Source organism: Typopeltis vanoorti, chromosome 14 (genome assembly GCF_054136105.1).
Source record: "Typopeltis vanoorti isolate ZY-2024b chromosome 14, IOZ_Tvanoo_1.0, whole genome shotgun sequence".
NCBI lineage: Eukaryota > Metazoa > Arthropoda > Arachnida > Uropygi > Thelyphonidae > Typopeltis > Typopeltis vanoorti.
Window position 1 is genome coordinate 36,041,375 of NC_143562.1, and position 18,704 is coordinate 36,060,078.

At 36.3% G+C, this 18,704-nt stretch overlaps 1 protein-coding gene across 4 annotated transcripts in view; it reads right to left on the bottom strand.

Annotated features, from left to right (window-relative positions):
• Positions 1-18,704, bottom strand: part of LOC150099367 (U3 small nucleolar RNA-associated protein 14 homolog A) — a 247,894-nt gene that overhangs the window by 86,127 nt on the left and 143,063 nt on the right. For all 4 annotated transcript variants that reach the window (XM_090403927.1, XM_090403929.1, XM_090403926.1 and 1 more), the window contains exon 10: positions 17,289-17,383. In XM_090403927.1, the coding sequence (XP_090260053.1) occupies positions 17,289-17,383 (95 nt within the window). The remainder of the gene's footprint in view (positions 1-17,288; positions 17,384-18,704) is intronic.

An 18,704-nucleotide genomic window follows, 5' to 3' on the forward strand; every position in this document is an offset into this window, starting at 1 on the left:
TTTAAGAATATCACTGTCCATGAGTCTATCCAACACATATTTATCACTTTATCATAAAAGGCAAGCAGACTGCTAATGCAAAGACTTATCCTACATAAATCGATACTGACCATCCTAGAATTCTATGTCCATCAATCCAATCCTGTATTCTACTCCTAAACAAGCTATTTAGGAATAGAATACAAGACTATAATTACAATTGTATATACAGCTTGGTCTATAATTGGAAATGCCTATCCTGGAATTGTGCAGTGACACATTAAACAACCAAGTCAAAGGACACAGCTAACTCTTTTGCATTCCCCCAAAATATGTCATCCAATCCCCAGCTAAGGCTGTGGTGTACCGAACCAACACCTCTTGATACATCTTTATCATCTGCTTCTCTTCTAGATTACGTAGCATTATTTGTACCAGTATGATATGCAATGATAAAGTGTCCATTACATAATATCTTTGGTATGATACCTTGTACATACTGCTGGAGAAGTGACAGCTTGCTAGAACTGTTAACTCAAAGACCGAGAGAGAGAGCATGATGGTCAGAAAATGCCCTCCCTTTCATATGATCAGGTAATTGCATATTTGTGACAGTATGTTATACTGCTAATTAAATAATATCCAGTTTCCTCTTTTAGAAAGCAGTAGGAATGTTAAAAAAAAAAATTATGAACATGTTGAGATATATAATTTCACTGATCTTTTTTTTCAAGGAAAAAAGAGATTTGCATGTGAAGCCATAGTGCAAACAAGTTCATCTAAGTCGCTTCTAATATAATCTGGCATACTGTAGATTATGCCTATTCACCATCCAGCTGAGATGAAATCTGCCTAATCACTGAAACAAATGTTTCATTTATAATGTGATGATCCATAACAGCAATTTATCATTTAGCATCAAGTTTTGTGGCTTATGTTTATAGGTAAAATGTTTTCTCAGAATATTTATATTACTGAATAATGTAAATGTAATTCATGGCTAGTATGAAGTGTCGATTCCTCAAGAAAGAAAAGAATGATGAGCACAGAATTTCGGCACTGCTATCTGGCTGATGTGAATCCTGTTTTGCAAATGAAGCCTCTCTTGAAATCATTCATGCTATTTTTAAATTGAAACTACATACAGAACAAAACTCACACACACACACACACACACACACACACACACACACACACACACACACACACAATTGCATATCTGCATTTTTGATGATGCTTTAGGGCATTTGTGCTTATCCTTTGGGTAATGGAATGAGAGTGCATAGTGATGTCACGTGTCTGTTTGTTAAGGAGATAAGTTATTTATTTAATATTCAGGGTTCTTATTTAGTCAAGAGTATTAATTCAGTATATAAGTGTTTAATTAGCAAGGGTAACTGTGTATTTTTAACACATATTTTTGTATTAAAGTGTTTAATTAGTTAGCATGTGTAGTGACATAAGGATGGTTGGATAGTGCTTTGTTTAATTTTGATATGGACAGTTTTGTGAAATGCGGCATATGAAATACATTTGGTGGCAGACGTTAGTTTACGAGGAGAGGAAGGATAGTAAGAGAATCTTTCTCTCCCCCTAAACAAGAAATAAAAGAACTTATAACCCGTAGTACTATCATATCCTGTACACCCCTTGAGGGTACATGGCAGGAATTTGATGATGATGATGATAACACATCAGTACTGTGTATTAGGGGGGGGGGGGGCAGGTAAGGACTGAGAAAGAAGAAATCAATTGCTATTTTTCTTGAAGAGCTGGAGGTTGTAGTTGTTAGGAAACACATGAGGAAGGCTGTGCCAAAGGACAGATGGTTGGAATAAATGAATAAGAGAGAAGCAGGTTCAATGTGTCTGAAGCTGTATGGAAAAGGGATGCTAGACAGCATTGCTCCTGTTTTAATAGCCCAACAGAAAGTGGAGCAATGATGTTTGCAAGTTTATTGGAGCAGTGACCATAGATGTACCTATAGCAGAGACAGCTAAAACAGTACATCTCTGAGATAGAAGATGAAGGGTTATCTATGAACCAAATTCTGTTCTTTCAGACAGCATCAAGAATTGATGCTGTCTGAAGGAGCATAATTTTTTTAGAAAGATTTTAGGTGCACCATCCTAATGTGTGAAAGTATTCTAAATTTGGAATTTGTATAGGATTAGTAACTAGGAAGGTTCAAAATAGAATCTTGAGCAGAAAAGAATGAATGCCTAGTCTTTTAGGGTGTAAGGAAACCATTGATAGGATGTATTTATTCTAGGAGAAGCTGGAGGTAAATGTCAATCCAAGAAGAGAGATCTGATTCTGCCTGGTGATTTATGTATTATTGAGGGTAGGAAAGGGTGAAATTCCTTTTGTGAGAAAAAAAGCAGGACAGAGTTTTATGACCATTTGATGCTTGTCCCACTGAGGGATAGTCTGGAAATCAGTCTTTTAATGCACTGGTTGCAAATGATTTTAGAAAGCTAACTTGTTCACACCATGGCCACAATCACTTATCCCCTCTAGGTAAACAAATTATCAGGCTGACTGTTTGACACTTGTGTTCCCTCCCTGTTTGTAACCTGGATTAGTGCTGATGGATACAGCGAGTCAGCCATTTTATTGTAGTGCGTAGTTTCTGACTTTTGTGAAGTGCGCATGCTCCCGGAGAGAACTTGATGTGTGATTGACAGCTGACAAGGAAAGCGTTGCGTATCCAAGTTACAGTTGTAAACAAGAGAGCGTTCGGAAAGTTTTTAGAACACTGGCCGAGATATATTCAAGTTGGGAGGAACTTGATTTTTTTGTGCGGCAGTCAGAAGGAAATTTCATAATGTATTCCGAAAAGGGAATAGTGAAAATAATAGGTTTCAAGCAGGAATAAGTAAAGAATAAAAAGGAAATCTTGAAACTGTAAGTTTTTATAAATTGGCCGGTAAATATTCAAGTTAGAAGGAACTTGATATTTTTTTGTGTGTGGCAGTCGGAAGATATTTTATAGTGTATTCCGAAAAGGGAATAGTGGAAATATTAGGTTTCAAGGAGAAATAAGTAATGAATAAAAGGAAATCTTGAAACTAAGTTTTTATGGTGAAATAAGTGAAGTTAAGACTGTCAATTTAGTATTGTGAATGAAAGGAGAATTTGTTGCTTACATTCTAAAGTGAATGTTTTTCTTAGAGAAAATATTGATAAGGAAGTTTTATAAGTATTAAGAATGCCTGAAAGTGAAAGTTTAGAAAATATATGAATTAAGAAGATTTTTAGGTATTAAAGGTGCCTGATCTGATGATGAGTATTACTACTAAAAGGAAAACAGGATATAGTCAAGAAGACTTTATGTGTGTTATATTGATTGATGAAAAGGATCCTGAAAATGAAGTACAGAACCTTGTAACTTCTGGAAAAGAGCCTTAACAGAAAGAGAAAAAGACCATGAACATTTTTTTTTGTGCTTGTGAAAGAAAAAGTGTTTAGTCTTAAGAGTAAGTTTATATTTTTAAATAAGGCCTTGGATCCATATAATCTGTAGTTATAGTTATGTATTATTACTAGAAGTGTATATATATATTGTTTTAGTTTTATTAAATGTGTTTATTTTGTACTTGGTATTGAGTCAATGATTAGTTGGATTCTGAAAGAGTGAGTTAAAGTCATTGCACCAATTGGAGTGAACTCTTTGTGCAAATATAATAACATATAGGGACACTCGGAGTCAAAAATAAAAATAATTGTTAGTAAAAGAAATTTATATAATATTTCATCTCATAAGTATATAGAGAGAATAATAATATACATAAAGAGGGAAATATATATAAAATACACATTATAAATAACACTATCATCAACATGATTTCCTGCCATTGCCTCTATTCTAATCCCCACTATTTCCTTTGTTTCATGGGAATGGAGCATGGGAGAAATCAACCCCCCCCCCCAAAAAAAAAGCCACCAAAGTGAACCTTGGGGATTCACTATAGTGAGCATCTACTGTACCAAGATCTCCATTCCAGATCAAATTTCTCTGCATGAAATGACGTACATCTCTAGCCTCTCCTTGAATAAACACACCATTAGATGTATGCCCTTGGCATGCAAACTTTACTAATCAGAGTTCTTATTTATGAACAGAACAGATCCTCTAGATTATCCAAAATAAGATGGCTGGTGTCACTAGTATGAAGACATGAAATTTGGTTGATGGGAGCTGTTAAAAGAAAAGATACATGTTAGTAGCAAGGAAGGATTTTATTGTCTTTATTTCTTTACCAATACTGTTTTTTTTTTTTTTTTTTTTTTTGTGTGTATGATTGGTGTGGTCTTTTGTTAGGATATTATTGTCTCTGATCTGTATCCAACTGTATTCAATATGGCAGCCACCAGTTCTAATAGGTTGGCACCCAGCCTATTCATAGCACAGTTGATGATTTCATAGTTTGACATGCATGTGACATGTACACATCCCACAGTTAAAAATATAACAGGTAAGGAATGGGAATGTGTATGTGTACATGAAATGCAGGCAGTGGGAAGCAATAGGAGATGTAAGTATTTCAATCTCAGGATTTGGCAACAGTAGAGAGTGCTTCGGAAATAGGGATTGCTAATTTGTGAATACCAGTAATGTGTGGGAAGGTGAAGAGAAAGATGTACATATGAATTTGATCTTGGGCAGTGTGATAGGAGGAAGATGATTTGTCTGATGGCTATGACTGTGTGTGTATGAATGCCAACTGAAAACAAGATGTGTGGAGAGAAAAATAAAACTACTGAGAAAGGAGATGGAAGGAATGAAGACTGAGTTGAGGAGGGTGAATGAAGAGATTAGGAAGCTGGAGAGGTTGGCTAGTGAGAGTAGATGTGAGAGATGGACACGAAAGAGCAAGGGAGGAGAAAGCCAAAAGAATAAAGAGACAGGAGGAAAGAGAGCAAACTGGAGAAAGTCAAAAGAGTGTGGAAGTAAGGGATAGAGATGAGAGGAAGGAGGGAAGTGGAAGGGGAGAGAGAAAGAGAGAAAATATTCAGGAAATAATGATCATTCATTATTTCCTGACCAAACATGAAGATAAACTTCTTGACTGGAAGGCAGTTTAAAGCAGAGTGATGTGGCCACACTTCGAAATGGGGAAATGAACAACGAAAGTTATTTGCATCTATGGTGACACAGAAGGTTCTTCTAAGAACGAGATGGAAGAATTTTTGAGTCATTAGAACACGCAGTTAACAAAAAAAAAAAAAAAAAAAAAGAAGTCATCCTTGTTGGATATTTAAATAGCAGAGTAAGAAATGAATCCCACCAGGCATATAGGAACATTTTGGGAAAATTTAAAGTAAACATTGAAGCTACTAAGTAAGTATTTGCTGCATTATTGCTCAGGGCACAGACTAATCATTACTAACCTTATTCCAACATTAAGATAGGCATAACACGTAGAGATAAGATACAGGAAAGAAAAGCCTCAATGACTACATTATTGTTGATCATGATATCTTCATACTGGTTCAAGATAAGAGTGTACACAAGATTTGATATTGAAAGTGACCATTATTAGTACTAAGCAGAATAAAAATAGATATTATGCTGAAAACAATAATATATAATAACCAAACCTTGGAGGGTCAGTGGCAAACTTTGAAGAAGACACTGATTGATTTAGCTAGGGAGGTATGTAGTGAAGCTGTCTGCAAGGATGGAAAAATAAGAACGCAAAGCTGGACACAAGAAGTTAAAGAAGCAGTTGTAGAAAAGAAGAAAGCAGGCTGAAAGTTATTTGCATTGCGTCCTTATTTTTTGGAGATGCCCTAAAAGAATATAGAGGAAAAATGTAAGAGCTAAGATATGTATGAAAGTAGCTAAACAAAAGTCATGATAATACTTTGGTAAAAATATAGAAAATAAATAGCAGGAAAATGTTCTGGCAGTTACTGAAAAAGTGTAAAAGTGATAAAGATGACACAAAAACTGAAGATAAGGATATCTTAGATGTTAGAAGTAATTATTTTAAAGGACTGTAAAATGAAACAAGCAGTGAGAAAACATACCAGAACATTTTCAAGAGGAATGCAAAGAGGAATACATATTAATACTTGAGGCAGAAAAAGCCATCAAAAGTTGAAATGCGGAAAGGCAGCTGCTGCAGATGATATTCAGAAATGCTAAAGTATGGAGGTATAAAAGTTTTGCAATGGCTACAATGCCTAATTCAGAGGACTGGTCAGAAGGTTGAACTCCAAGTGATTGCAAAGAACGCTAATAGTTCCCATCTATTAAAAAAGAGAATAAAGCTGAATGTGAAAATTACAGAGAAATAATACCTGGAACACATTACTAAGTGTTCCAGGTAAGACTTATGCAAGCATACTTGAAAAGAGGTTGAGAAAGATTGTGGAAGAGAAACTTGGAAAAGAACAATTTTCTTTTGATAGCAAATAGTTGAGAAATCATAGCAGTATGACAGAGATCTGCCTAAGTTTTGTAGATCTGGAAAAGGCATATGACAAGGTGCCCAGGGATATAAATGCTATTCAAAACACTACAATTATATGAAATAAATGTAACATTATGCAAAGCAGTACATACTCTATATTCAAGTAAGTCAGCAGTTAGAACTGAAGGAAATATAGAAAGATGGTTTAATGTAAAATCAGGGATTAGACAAGGATGCATATTATGTCCACTCCTCTTCATCATCTATATCAGTGCTTCTCAAACTTATGGATGCCAAGGCCCCCTTTGAAAAAATTAAAATATTTCATGGCCCTCGCCAAAAAAAATTGTAATACAGACATATATTATTATAATATTTATTGTATTTATATTCAAGATTTTGGTTTGTAATCTTTTTTGTGTTTCATATCAATATCTTTGAAACAAACCTTATATGAATAAGCATATATTTACTAATATTCATTAATTGCCGAAATACGCAAGAAGTAAAATTTGTTAACCAACACCAATGTGTGATTTTTTCCATTAAAATATAAAAAAGAAATAATAAAAATTAAATATGTTTCTTTGAAGATTAAAAAAAAACCTATTGTGTCTTAAAACATCTCAAATTTGTTTTCATTATTTCACAGCCCCGAAGGGGGCCGCGGCCCACAGTTTGGGAAGTGCTGAACTATATGGATCACATTATAAAAGAAAGTGGCACTAAACCTGTTATTAAAATTGGATATACCAAAGTAGCTCTTTGGGCAGATAGATGATGTACTTCTAAACACATCCAGTGCAAGTCTCCAGGATTCTATAATTAAACCGAATAACAGCTGCTGTAACAAATTTCGCATGAAAATCAGCAATAAAAAGACTAAAACAATGAAAAAAAAAGGCAGAAACAAAGAAAACTTCACCTGCATTCTGAATGGAGATCCTATAGATAAAATAAAATATTTCAGCTATTTTAGCACAGTTTTTAGTGAAGATGGCAAGTTAAACATGGAAATAAACAACAGGATAAGCAAAGCTGATATGGTAAGTAGCCAGTTGAATAAATTTATATGGAATAAGAGAGAAATTAGCCAAAACACCAAACTAGCAGTATATAAGACAGTGTTCAAACTAGTTATGAGTTTAAGTTATGGATTTGAGAGTTGAGTTAAAATTAAAGCACTTGATCAAAGACTAGAGACCACAGATATGAGGATCCTGAGAAAAATTAGTGAGAGTGAACCAACTGCATCAGTGGCAGAATCATTTAAAAAATGAAGATATTAGAAAGGAATTTGAAATCATTAGCATTCAAGAATGTGTCAGTAGAGCTAATCTAGGGTGGCATGATATGATCACTTAAACAGAAAGAATGAGGAAAGGTTAGCAAGACAGACCAGAGACCCAGTGGAAGAACAAGGTTTAGATGGACCGATTCAGTCAGAAGTACTTTAGAAGCACAAAATGTGTGAATGTGTGTAGAAAATGTAGGGAGAATGAGGAATTGAAGTGTATTTCGGATCGTGAGTGTGCTATTTTTGTCAAACTTCAGAATGAAGAAAATAAGGATATGACAAGAAACGGCGAGGTTGTACCAGAGAATTGTGAGAGTGTGAATGTAGAAAGTGTAAATGATAGTATTAACGGTTTTACAGAGAATATGAGACAGATGCAATGAGTGAGATCGCGTTGTTGAATGGTGTGATACAAAGGGCAAAACAGCAGCTAGAGCGTATGAGCAAAAGTCGACTGAATGAACCAACCAATAATAAAAAGTATGACAGGAAAAATAGGCGTATGAGTGTGAACATGAACAAAATGAAGGATAGAGTGCTGTATGGAGACCTGTTAGTACTCGTTAGTGAGGTGTGTTAGCAGAGTATTTGACAAAATCGTACCAACCTGGTGCGACCATAAAGGATGTAACTGAGTCTATTAGAGAGCAAAAGGAAAGGGTGAAAGAAATGATTGTTGTGGCAGGTACGAATGACTTGAAAGGAGATAAAATGGAAATGATAGAAGACCTGAATGAATTAAGTTAAGGGGATAAAAATCCCTTATTGTTTTTCAGCCAGTAAGCGAAACTAAGATCGAACACTACGATCTGTAACGTTTCATGCCGACGAACTGTCAGCGTATCCAAGCGTAAGTGACCACTTGGTAGTGCCACACCACGGCAACTCGTTGCAAAGGTGAAGCAAGCTTCCTCGCTGTTCTTGATATTTTCTCATAATGTAAAACGCAGCTCTTAAGAGATTCTGAGATTCATTTGCCATCTACATCTATATAAGATGGATGGCTTGCATTTGAATGGTTACGGTGTAAGGAGACTTGAGAAAGTGTTGCTGAATGAAATGGATGTGCAAATTCAGGGAAACTAGATCTAGTTGTGTTTTACATTATGAGAAAATATCAAGAACAGTGAGGAAGCTTGCTTCACCTTTGCAACGAGTTGCCGTGGTGTGGCACTACCAAGTGGTCACTTACGCTTGGATACGCTGACAGTTCGTCGGCATGAAACGTTACAGATCGTAGTGTTCGATCTTAGTTTCGCTTACTGGCTGAAAAACAATAAGGGATTTTTATCCCCTTAACTTATATCAACCTCGCCAGAAAAAAATAGCCTTTTGGCTTTTCACCTGAATGAATTGTTTGAGGTAGCAAAAGAAAAGAGTGAGAGAGTTAGAATGATTAGTCTTTTGCCACAGTATGACAGTGAAATGTTTAAAAGGAGGGCCATAATTGCGAATGACTTTATGTGTGGGTTATGTATGACGAGTGGTGTGGAATTTGTGGATGTGTGGAGTGAGTTCGATGGGCGAAAGGATCTATATAAGATGGATGGCATGCATTTGAATGGTTACGGTGTAAGGAGACTTGAGAAAGTGTTGCTGAATGAAATGGATGTGCAAATTCAGGGAAACTAGATTTATTAAGGGGGGGGGGGTAGATATACAGTCCTTAGGGAGGCAGTTGAATGTATGAATGAATATAATATGCCCGAGCGAATAAGGGCAACAAATCAGAGTGGGATAGTTAATATAAGGCATCAAGGTAGGGTTATGGCTAATGGGGGTCTTAAATTCATGTACACTAATACTAGGAGTATTAGGAACAAGAAGGAAGAGTTTTTGGCCATGGTTGGCACTTCCAGACCACAGGTTATTGGTATTAGTGAATCATGGCTGACTGTAGATGATATAGCTAGTGGGATTGAATGTGATGGGTATAGTGTGTTCAGGAATGACAGAGAGAATAAAATGGGGGGGAAGGAGTATTGTTGATGATAGCTGATGAGCTACAGCCAAGGAGAATAGAAGTTGAATTGCAGGATAGAGAAAAGAGCACATTTGAGGCCATTTGGTGTGAGATTGTGGCTAGCAGAATTAAATATACAATTGGGTGCTGCTATAGACCAGGTGATGGAAAAGATGGTGGTGACAGTATGCACAAGCAAATAGAAGAAATGAGTAGAAGGAGGATAATTATTATGGGAGATTTCAACTATGGTCACATTGATTGGAGTGAGGAGAGGACACACGGGAGGAAGGAATTGGATTTTATGCATTTATTAAGGGATAACTATCTGCGACAGCATGTAATGGAAAATACTAGGGGTCAGAGAGTGCTCGACCTAGTAATTACAACTGAGGATTTGGCTGTAACAAATATGATCACATTGCCACCAATTGGTGAGAGTGATCATAGGGTCTTGACTTGGGAGGTGGCTAAAGGTGTGGAATTATCGGGCTGGAAAGTATGACAAGCTTAGGAGTTTGATTGGTTCAGTGCCATGGCATGTACAACTGCAAGGACTAGAAGTTGATAGTGCATGGGAGGCAGTTAAGAAGTGTTTGCATGAAGCAATGGCTGACTGTAAACCAAGAGTCCGAATAATAAATCAAGTAGGGGTTAAATGGATGAATAACACCATTAAGCTTGAGCTGCAAAAAAAGAAACAACTATGGAGGGGATTTAAGGAGAAAGGTGACTGGCAGGCACATGAACAGTATAAAGCGCAGGCCAGAAGGGTAACGAGTGTGGTAAGAAAAGCAAAAAAGGATTACGAAAGATCGTTGGCCATGCAGGCTAAAGAGAATCCTAAACAGTTTTTTAGATATGTAGCAAGTAAAAGGAAAAATGTACATGGCAGAATGATTTTAAAGAATGCCAATGGTAGGGAGGTAACTGAATCAGTTGATATAGTTGAGTTACTGAGTGAGCACTTTGCAAGTATATATCATCCAGGTGGTTACATTGCAGAAATGAATAAACCAGTAGATTATACGGGAATTGTGGTGAATGAAGTGGAGGCGAGTAGTCTATTGCATAACCTCAATGTCAATACATCCGTGGGATTGGATGGTATACCAGCTCGTGTCGTACGAGAAGCAGCTAAAGGATTGTCAGTACCCTTGACCATTTTGTTTAATTTGAGTCTTGGGTCTGGGTTAGTCCCGAGGGGGTGGAAAGAGGGGGAAAATAGTTCCGCTGCATAAAGGTGGTTCCAAGACTGCTGTTGTAAATTACCGACCGATTAGCATATCAGGAATCATTGTCAAGGTCTTAGAGAAATTAGTCAAGAAAAGAATACAGGATTGGATAGATGAAAATGGGATATTGTATGGGGAACAACATGGTTTTGTGAAGGGTAGATCATGCCTCAGTAACTTGCTCACGTTTTATAACACAGTGACGGCTGAACTGGATAGGGGTAATGGGTTCACAGTGATACTACTGGACCTTGCCAAGGCCTTTGACAGGATACTACATGGAACCCTAATCAGTAAACTGGAGCAGATGGGGATAGATATAGGGTTGGTGAGATGAATAGGAGGGTGGTTGAAGGAGAGATACCAGAGAGTGGTTTATGCAGGAGTGGAGTATAAAAGACGGCTTGTGACTAGTGGTGTGCCGCAGGGCTCTGTTCTTGGACCACTGCTTTTCAATTTGTTCATCAATGATATAGGAAAGGATTTGAGAGGAAGTGTTCACTTGTTTGCTGATGATGCAAAGCTGGGTAGAGCAATTGTGAGTGCACAGGATGTCAAAATTTTACAGGATGATTTGGATAGTTTAGAGGACTGGGCTAGGAAAAATGGATGTCAATTTAATGTGGCAAAGTGTAAGGTTATGCACTTTGGGGTGAAAAGAACAGCAGCAGTATATCGCATTGGTGGAGCTGTACTCCAGGAGATTGATGAAGCCAGGGATTTGGGAGTGTTGGTGAATAGGGAATTGAAGTTTAGGGGGCACATTGCAAAAGTGACTAAATCAGCTCATCAAATCACTTGGCTTCTGAAAAATACTTTAACATGCAGAGACAAACAAGTTGTTGTTCCTCTGTATTGAGCCTTGATAAGACCCCATCTGGACTACTGTGCCCAGTTATGGGCACCAGGGTTTCTTCGTGATGGGGAGGAAGTGGAGAGGATCCAGACACGAGTGACCAAGATGATAGAAGGTCTGTGGAATGAACCTTATGAGAATAGGTTGAAAATTTGTGGGTTGCAGAGATTGGACGATAGGCGAAGGAGGGGTGATATGATTGAGACATTCAAATTACTGAAGGGTTTCTATAAGATCGATCCAGAAGATATTTTTGAAAATATGACTGGTGGTGGGAGGACTAGGGGCCATGCATGGAAGCTGGGCAAGAGCGTGGTTGACAAGGGAGTTAGAGCTAGGTTTTTTACTTGGAGAGTGGTGAATGAGTGGAATAAGCTTCCAGAGTCCGTTGTGGGTGCTACGACCGTGAATGAGTTCAAGGCAAGGTATGATAGATACTGTGTCAATGTAGAATAGTTGTTCTCGACATGATGTTAGGGACTCCCTCGATGAGTCTGTCGACTTCTTGGAGTTGCCTGGAACAATAATAATAATTATTATTTCTGGTGGTCTTACACCTTGTCTACAGCCCTTGGATGTATCGGTCAACAAACCATTCAAGGACTATGTATGAAAATTCTACATGGAGTAGATGGCAACTGGTGGCAACACCCTGACTCCAGCAGGAAAAATTAAGAGCTCATTAGAACTGTTGTGCAACCGGATTTTGAGAGCTTGAGACATGATTTTGCAAGAAATAATTGCCAAGTTTTTTAAAATCCAACATCTCTAATGCCCTGGATAGGAGCAAAGATGATGCTATTTGGTTAGATGACCTTGACAATGCACACAAGGAAACTGCTCTCGAGACCAGAAATAGCAATAACAAATAGATTCCTGGTAAGTCATACCTATTTTCAGTTTTTTTTAAATCAAGGTGATCTTATGATTCTGAAATGATAAAAGGACATGCAATAATGAAACTGTTTTTTTTAATTTAATTACAGAAACATTGTCGCTAAAGATTCAAATGTATCATGTGATATATTTGAATCTTTAGATTGCATAAATAACATTGATAATTAAAATTTAAATGCATTCATTTCATAAATAATGTGATTAATTACAAATTATAATGAACACTCATCATCATCATCAAATTCCTGCCATGTACCCTCAAGGGGTGTACAGGATATGACAGTACTACATGAAAATATTACATCATTACTAACTTCCTATCTACAATTTTCCTCCAAATCAGTCTGTTACTTGTCAAGACTCCAACATTATCAGATCTTATATTTCTATCGTCTAAGGCACTTTGTGCCGTATCAATCCACCTATATCTTGGTCTTCCTCTGGGTCGTTTTCCTGCCAACCTGACAGAGAACACTTGTTTTGCTAATCATTCCTCTCCCATTCTATTTAAGTGACCATGCCACCTGACATTATCTCTGCTAACGCATTCCTGGATGCTGACAATGTCAAGTTCTTTCCTAATATCCTCATTTTTAATATGATATTGCCATTGATGCCATCTGTTCACGCCTCTAATCTTTCTCAGGACTCTCATATCTGCGGTCTCTAGTCTTTGGTCAAGTGTTTTACTTCTGACCCAGCTCTCACATCCATAAGTTAAAACTGATTTGAACACTGTCTTGTATACAGCTAATTTAGTGCTCCGACTAATTTCTTTCTTATTCCATATGAATTTATTCAACTGACTTCCCACCATACCAGTTTTGCTAATTATGTTGTCTATTTCTATATTTAATTTACCATCTTCATTAAAAATCGTGCCTAAGTAACTGAAATGTTTTACTTGTTCCACAGGTTCTCCATTCACAACACAGTTGACATTTTCAATGATTCTGCCTATTTTCATTGTCTTTGTCTTTTTATTGCTGACCTTCATACCATATCTATTACAACAGCTATTCAATTTTGTCAGAGAACCCTTGCAGACTTGTAGCGGATTTATTTAGAAGTATAACATCATCCGCATAAAGCAAAGAGCTGACATTAACATCTCCAATTTTGATATCAGGTTTAATACCACATTCCTTCATAATGTGATCCATATAGATAATGAATAACAGAGGGGAAAATGTACATCCTTGTCTCACACCAGATTTAACATTAAACCATCTTCCTGTACTTCCTTCAATTCTAACTGCTGACTTACAACTCAAATAAAGACTAAGTATTGTTTGATATAATGCCCCATTGACACCATATAACTGCAGCGTATTGAATAGCTTCTCTCTTGGCACCTTGTCATATGCCTTTTCCAAATCGACAAAACTTAAATAGATGTTTGTTATATTCCCATGCTTTCTCGACTATTTGTCGTAAAGTGAAGATCTGATCCCGACAGCCTCTATTTGGCCTGAATCCAGCTTGTTCTTCACCAAGCTTTTATTCCACAATTCTTCTCAACCGTTTCTCAAGTATACTTGCATAGATCTTGCCAGGAACACTCAGTAGGGAAATACCTCTGTAATTCTCACATGCAGTTTTATTTCCCTTTTTATATATGGGTACTATGAGAGCTCTACTCCAATCATCGGGAATTCGTCCCTCTGTCCTGGCTTTCAGAACTATGCAGTGCAGCCACTGTAAGACTCTTATACCACCATACTTCAGCATTTCTGGTCGAATATCATCTACTCCTGCTGCCTTTCCACATTTCAAGCCTTTGATGGCTTTTTCTACTTCAAGTATGGATATGTATTCCTGACTACATGCCTGGTCAGTGTTTTTTATCACTGTGCTGTCATCACTGCTTGTTTCATTTAGCAGTTTTTCAAAGTAATTACTCCATACTTCAAGGATATCTTTTTCTTCTGTTTTCATGTCACCTTTATCATCTCTAATTCCTTTTACAGCACTCTTTCCTCCATTCTTAAGCTTCTTCAACAACCTCCAGAATATTTTGCCACCTTCTTGATATTTATTTTCTATATTCTTGCCAAAGCCCTCCCATGACTTTTGTTTAGCTAGTTTTACACACTGTTTAGCTTTCTTACATTTGTCTCTGTATTCTGTAAGAGTAAAAGCTGACTTATTTGCCAGAAACTTTTGATATGCGTTCTTCTTTTCCTTCACTACCTCTTTAACTTCCTGTGTCCACCAGGGAGTTTTGATTTTTTTATCCTTGCACACAACCTCACCACATGCCTCTCTCGCAGAATCAATCAATGTTTTCTTCAGAGTTTGCCACTGAATCTCCAAGGTTTGATTCCTGTTCTCAAACTCTTTCATTTTCTTTCCAATAATCTTTGTGTATTTTAGTCTACAGTTCACATCTGAGAGCTGCTCAACTTTTATTCGCTTTAAAACTTTCTTACATGTTATTCTTTTCAATATGAAATTCAATTTTATCCTGCTCAAGACTAAATAGTGATCACTTCCAATTTCAAATCCTCTGTACACTCTGGTGTCCTGCACCAGGGAGAAAACATCACTATCAACAATAACATAGTCAATGAGACTTTTCTTATTCCTAGCCTCTTCTCTCCATGTGAATTTGTGCACATTTTTATGTTGGAACATGGTGTTAGTAATAACCAGTCCATGTCCTGAGCAGAAATCCAACAGATATTTGCCATTATTATTAGCTTTGCTCTTTTCTCCAAATTTTCCCAAATTATTTTTGTATGTCTCACAATCATTTCCTACTCTGCTATTTAGATCCCCAACAAGGACCAACTTTTCCTTTTTCATTGTGTCAGTTGCTTTTTCTAAAGCCTCAAAAAATTCCTCCACTTCTACCTTAGTAGAGCCTTCTGTGGGACCATAGGCACAAATAAGTCTCATTGTCCAGTTCCCCATTCTCATATTTGCCCACATTACTCTACTTGAGACTGACTGCCATTCAAGAAGATTAGCCTCGTATTTTGTGTTGAATACTATCACTACCCCTTCTTTTTCTTGATTGTCATTGTCTGAATATAACATTTTGTATTTATTGCTCAGAAAGATCTCACCAGTTTTTGTCTTTTTTATTTCAGTCACTCCTGTTATGTCGATCTGGTACTTATCTAATTCCTCAGCTAGCTCCATTTCTTTGCCATTCAGGCTTCTTACGTTGATAGTATCGATCTTTAACTCTGGTGATGTTGAGTTGGGGTTTGTTTTCAGATTTGTTATAATGAATACTGAGGATTTAAATTCATCCCGCAAGCAGGCAAACCGGCCCCGTGAACATACGCCTCTACAGTCAAAAAAATATATATATTCCACCCCAGCGGCAGACCAGGTGACGGGTCGGTTGGGAGTAGTACTAACAAGAAGTCGCATCTAAAGTGACACGCGGACCCTGCATAGGATATGGGAATAACGCGTAGAAGAAGAAGAAGACTGAGGATTTAAATTATAAACATCAATTTTTTCCTGAAAAACTTTAGTTTCTGAAAATCCCCACATTTATCTCGCAATTTTTTAACTTTAATATTTGGGAAAAAGGTGAGTTATATTGGAGTAAATACAGTAATTCAAGAAGCCTCACAGGATCAAATTCCAGGTAACTGGCAATAGAACTCTCATAATATCCATCTATATAAAGAAATAAAACTGAATGTGAGAATTATAAACAAATTTCCCTACTAAGCATTCCTGATAAGATGTATGCAAGTATGCTTGAGAAGGGATAAGAATAATTGAAGAGAAACTTAGAGAAGAACAAGTTGGGCTCAGGTCAATCAGGGAATGTCAAGATCAGATTTCCATTTTAAGACAAATAGTTGAGAAATTATTGGAATATTAACAGGGATCTGTATCTAAGTTTTGCATATCTGGAAAAGGCATTTTACAAGAGAAAGTTGTTCAAAATGTTCTAATTATATGATGTAAATGCAGCATTATACCAGTCAATCAATCAATCAACAACCTGAGTTGTAAGTCAATAGTTAGAATTGAAGAAGGTACAGGGAGATAGTTTGATGTTAAATCAGAATTGGGCCAAGGGGTGCACACCATCTCTACTGTTATTCTTCATCTATATGAATCAACATTATAAAAGAAAATGCCATTAAACCTAATATTAGAATTGGAGATAAAAAAGATTATTTTCTAAAGTAAAACATCTTTTTTTTTTATCCTGCTGAAAAGAAAAGGAATGACAATCATTCTCACTTTCTTTCATGAATTGGCTGAAAGCTATATAAAAATTGCAAGTTCACATACCTGATCTATTCTTTAAAGGTACCTGTGGCATGACTATAAACAATACATTGCACGATAACCACAATAATTAACTTTAATGAAACGTAAGTACTGAGCAAGCAAATCAAAGAAACAGGAATATTTCTTGCAGTCGGTGGCTTACTAATGAAAAGCTGTTGCCGTGTGCTAGAAATTAATATTAACTCCCCAACCAGCCATGATGTCTACAGACATCAAGCTAAATCTGGATACTATTCTGTAACACCATTGAATAACATGGATAAGAAGTGCAATTTGGTCTCGCTATTTTATTCACCTTGTCAGTAGGGAGGTTAATAAATAATATCATTAAAAACTATTTTTTATGCAATTATATCAACAAATAGCTCACTTTTTGCTTTTTATTTTATTTTGTCGCCGGGCTTTAGATTCCTCGTAGGACAACAAGGCTCTCAGTTTTTGCAATTCTTTGTGTCTTGCTCTAGCCTAAAAAAGGAAAATTTGTTAAACTTGTATAAATAAGTAAAAATTAAAACTAGTAAAATCTAAAAGTGCAAGTAAAATTAGTTAAGTAAAATCAAAGTTCTTATATTTGTTTTTGATATCTCAAAATAAATTCTGCAAAATTTTCTAATTCCTCCACTTTTATATACAATTTACAACATTGAAGCAACATGTGAGCTTAGAAAGTTTTCTGGCAATATAGTAATCCATCATTTATGTGGCTGCTCTGGAGAAACTGATTTTTGTCTGTGAATTTGAAGGATCAAAAACTCAATGGAATATTGTGTGTGTGTGTGGTGTAACAAAGCACCACTTGTGGGACAAATAATGCATTAATGTTATTGTCAAATAATATAATACCAAACAATATAATACTGTCTTATCACTAAAAAATTAATTTTTTATTACAAGTCACCACTAGGGTCATTTAGAATTGGATCCACTGATAAAAACTGTCCAGGAGTATTTATAACTGAACATGGATTGTTACAGTAAATGTGCAATTAAGTTTTTTATTGTGACATGATGAAGGCGTTACAACACTGGATTGGGAATAAAAATTATACTAAATTTTAAATTTTGCTTCAAAATTTCATATTTTGATGTGACTCATGAAATGAGTCACATTCGACACATTCAGAGATCTACATAGCACTTGCATCTAGAAAACACATCACAAAATCTACCTGATTGCCCACATCATATAACATTTAGCTGTATAGTCCTTAGACACTCTTTGGGCACACTTATTTTACTGGAGTGTAAGATCTATCATTCAAAAATTTTTATTAAAGTTTCCCTTTCAGGTTGGGAAGTTCTTCCAGTAAATATATCATCATCATCAAATTCCTGCCATATACCCTCAAGGGGTGTACACGATATGATAGTACTACATGAAAAATTTACTTCATTACTAACTTACTATCTACAATTTTCCTCCAAATCAGTCTGTTACTTGTCAAGACTCCAACATTACCAGATCTTATATTTCTATCATCTAAGGCACTTTGTACCGTATCAATTTACCTATATTTTGGTCTTCTTATCTAATACAACAGTTATTCAATTTAGTCAGAGAATCTTGCAGACTTGCAGCGGATTTATTTAGAAGTATAACATCATCCGCATAAAGCAAAGAGCTGACATTAACATCTCCAATTTTGATATCATGTTTAATACCACTTTCCTTCATAATGTGATCCATATAGATAATGAATAACAGAGGGGATAATGTTCATCCTTGCCTCACACCAGATTTAACATTAAACCATTTTCCTGTACTTCCTTCAATTCTAACTGCCGA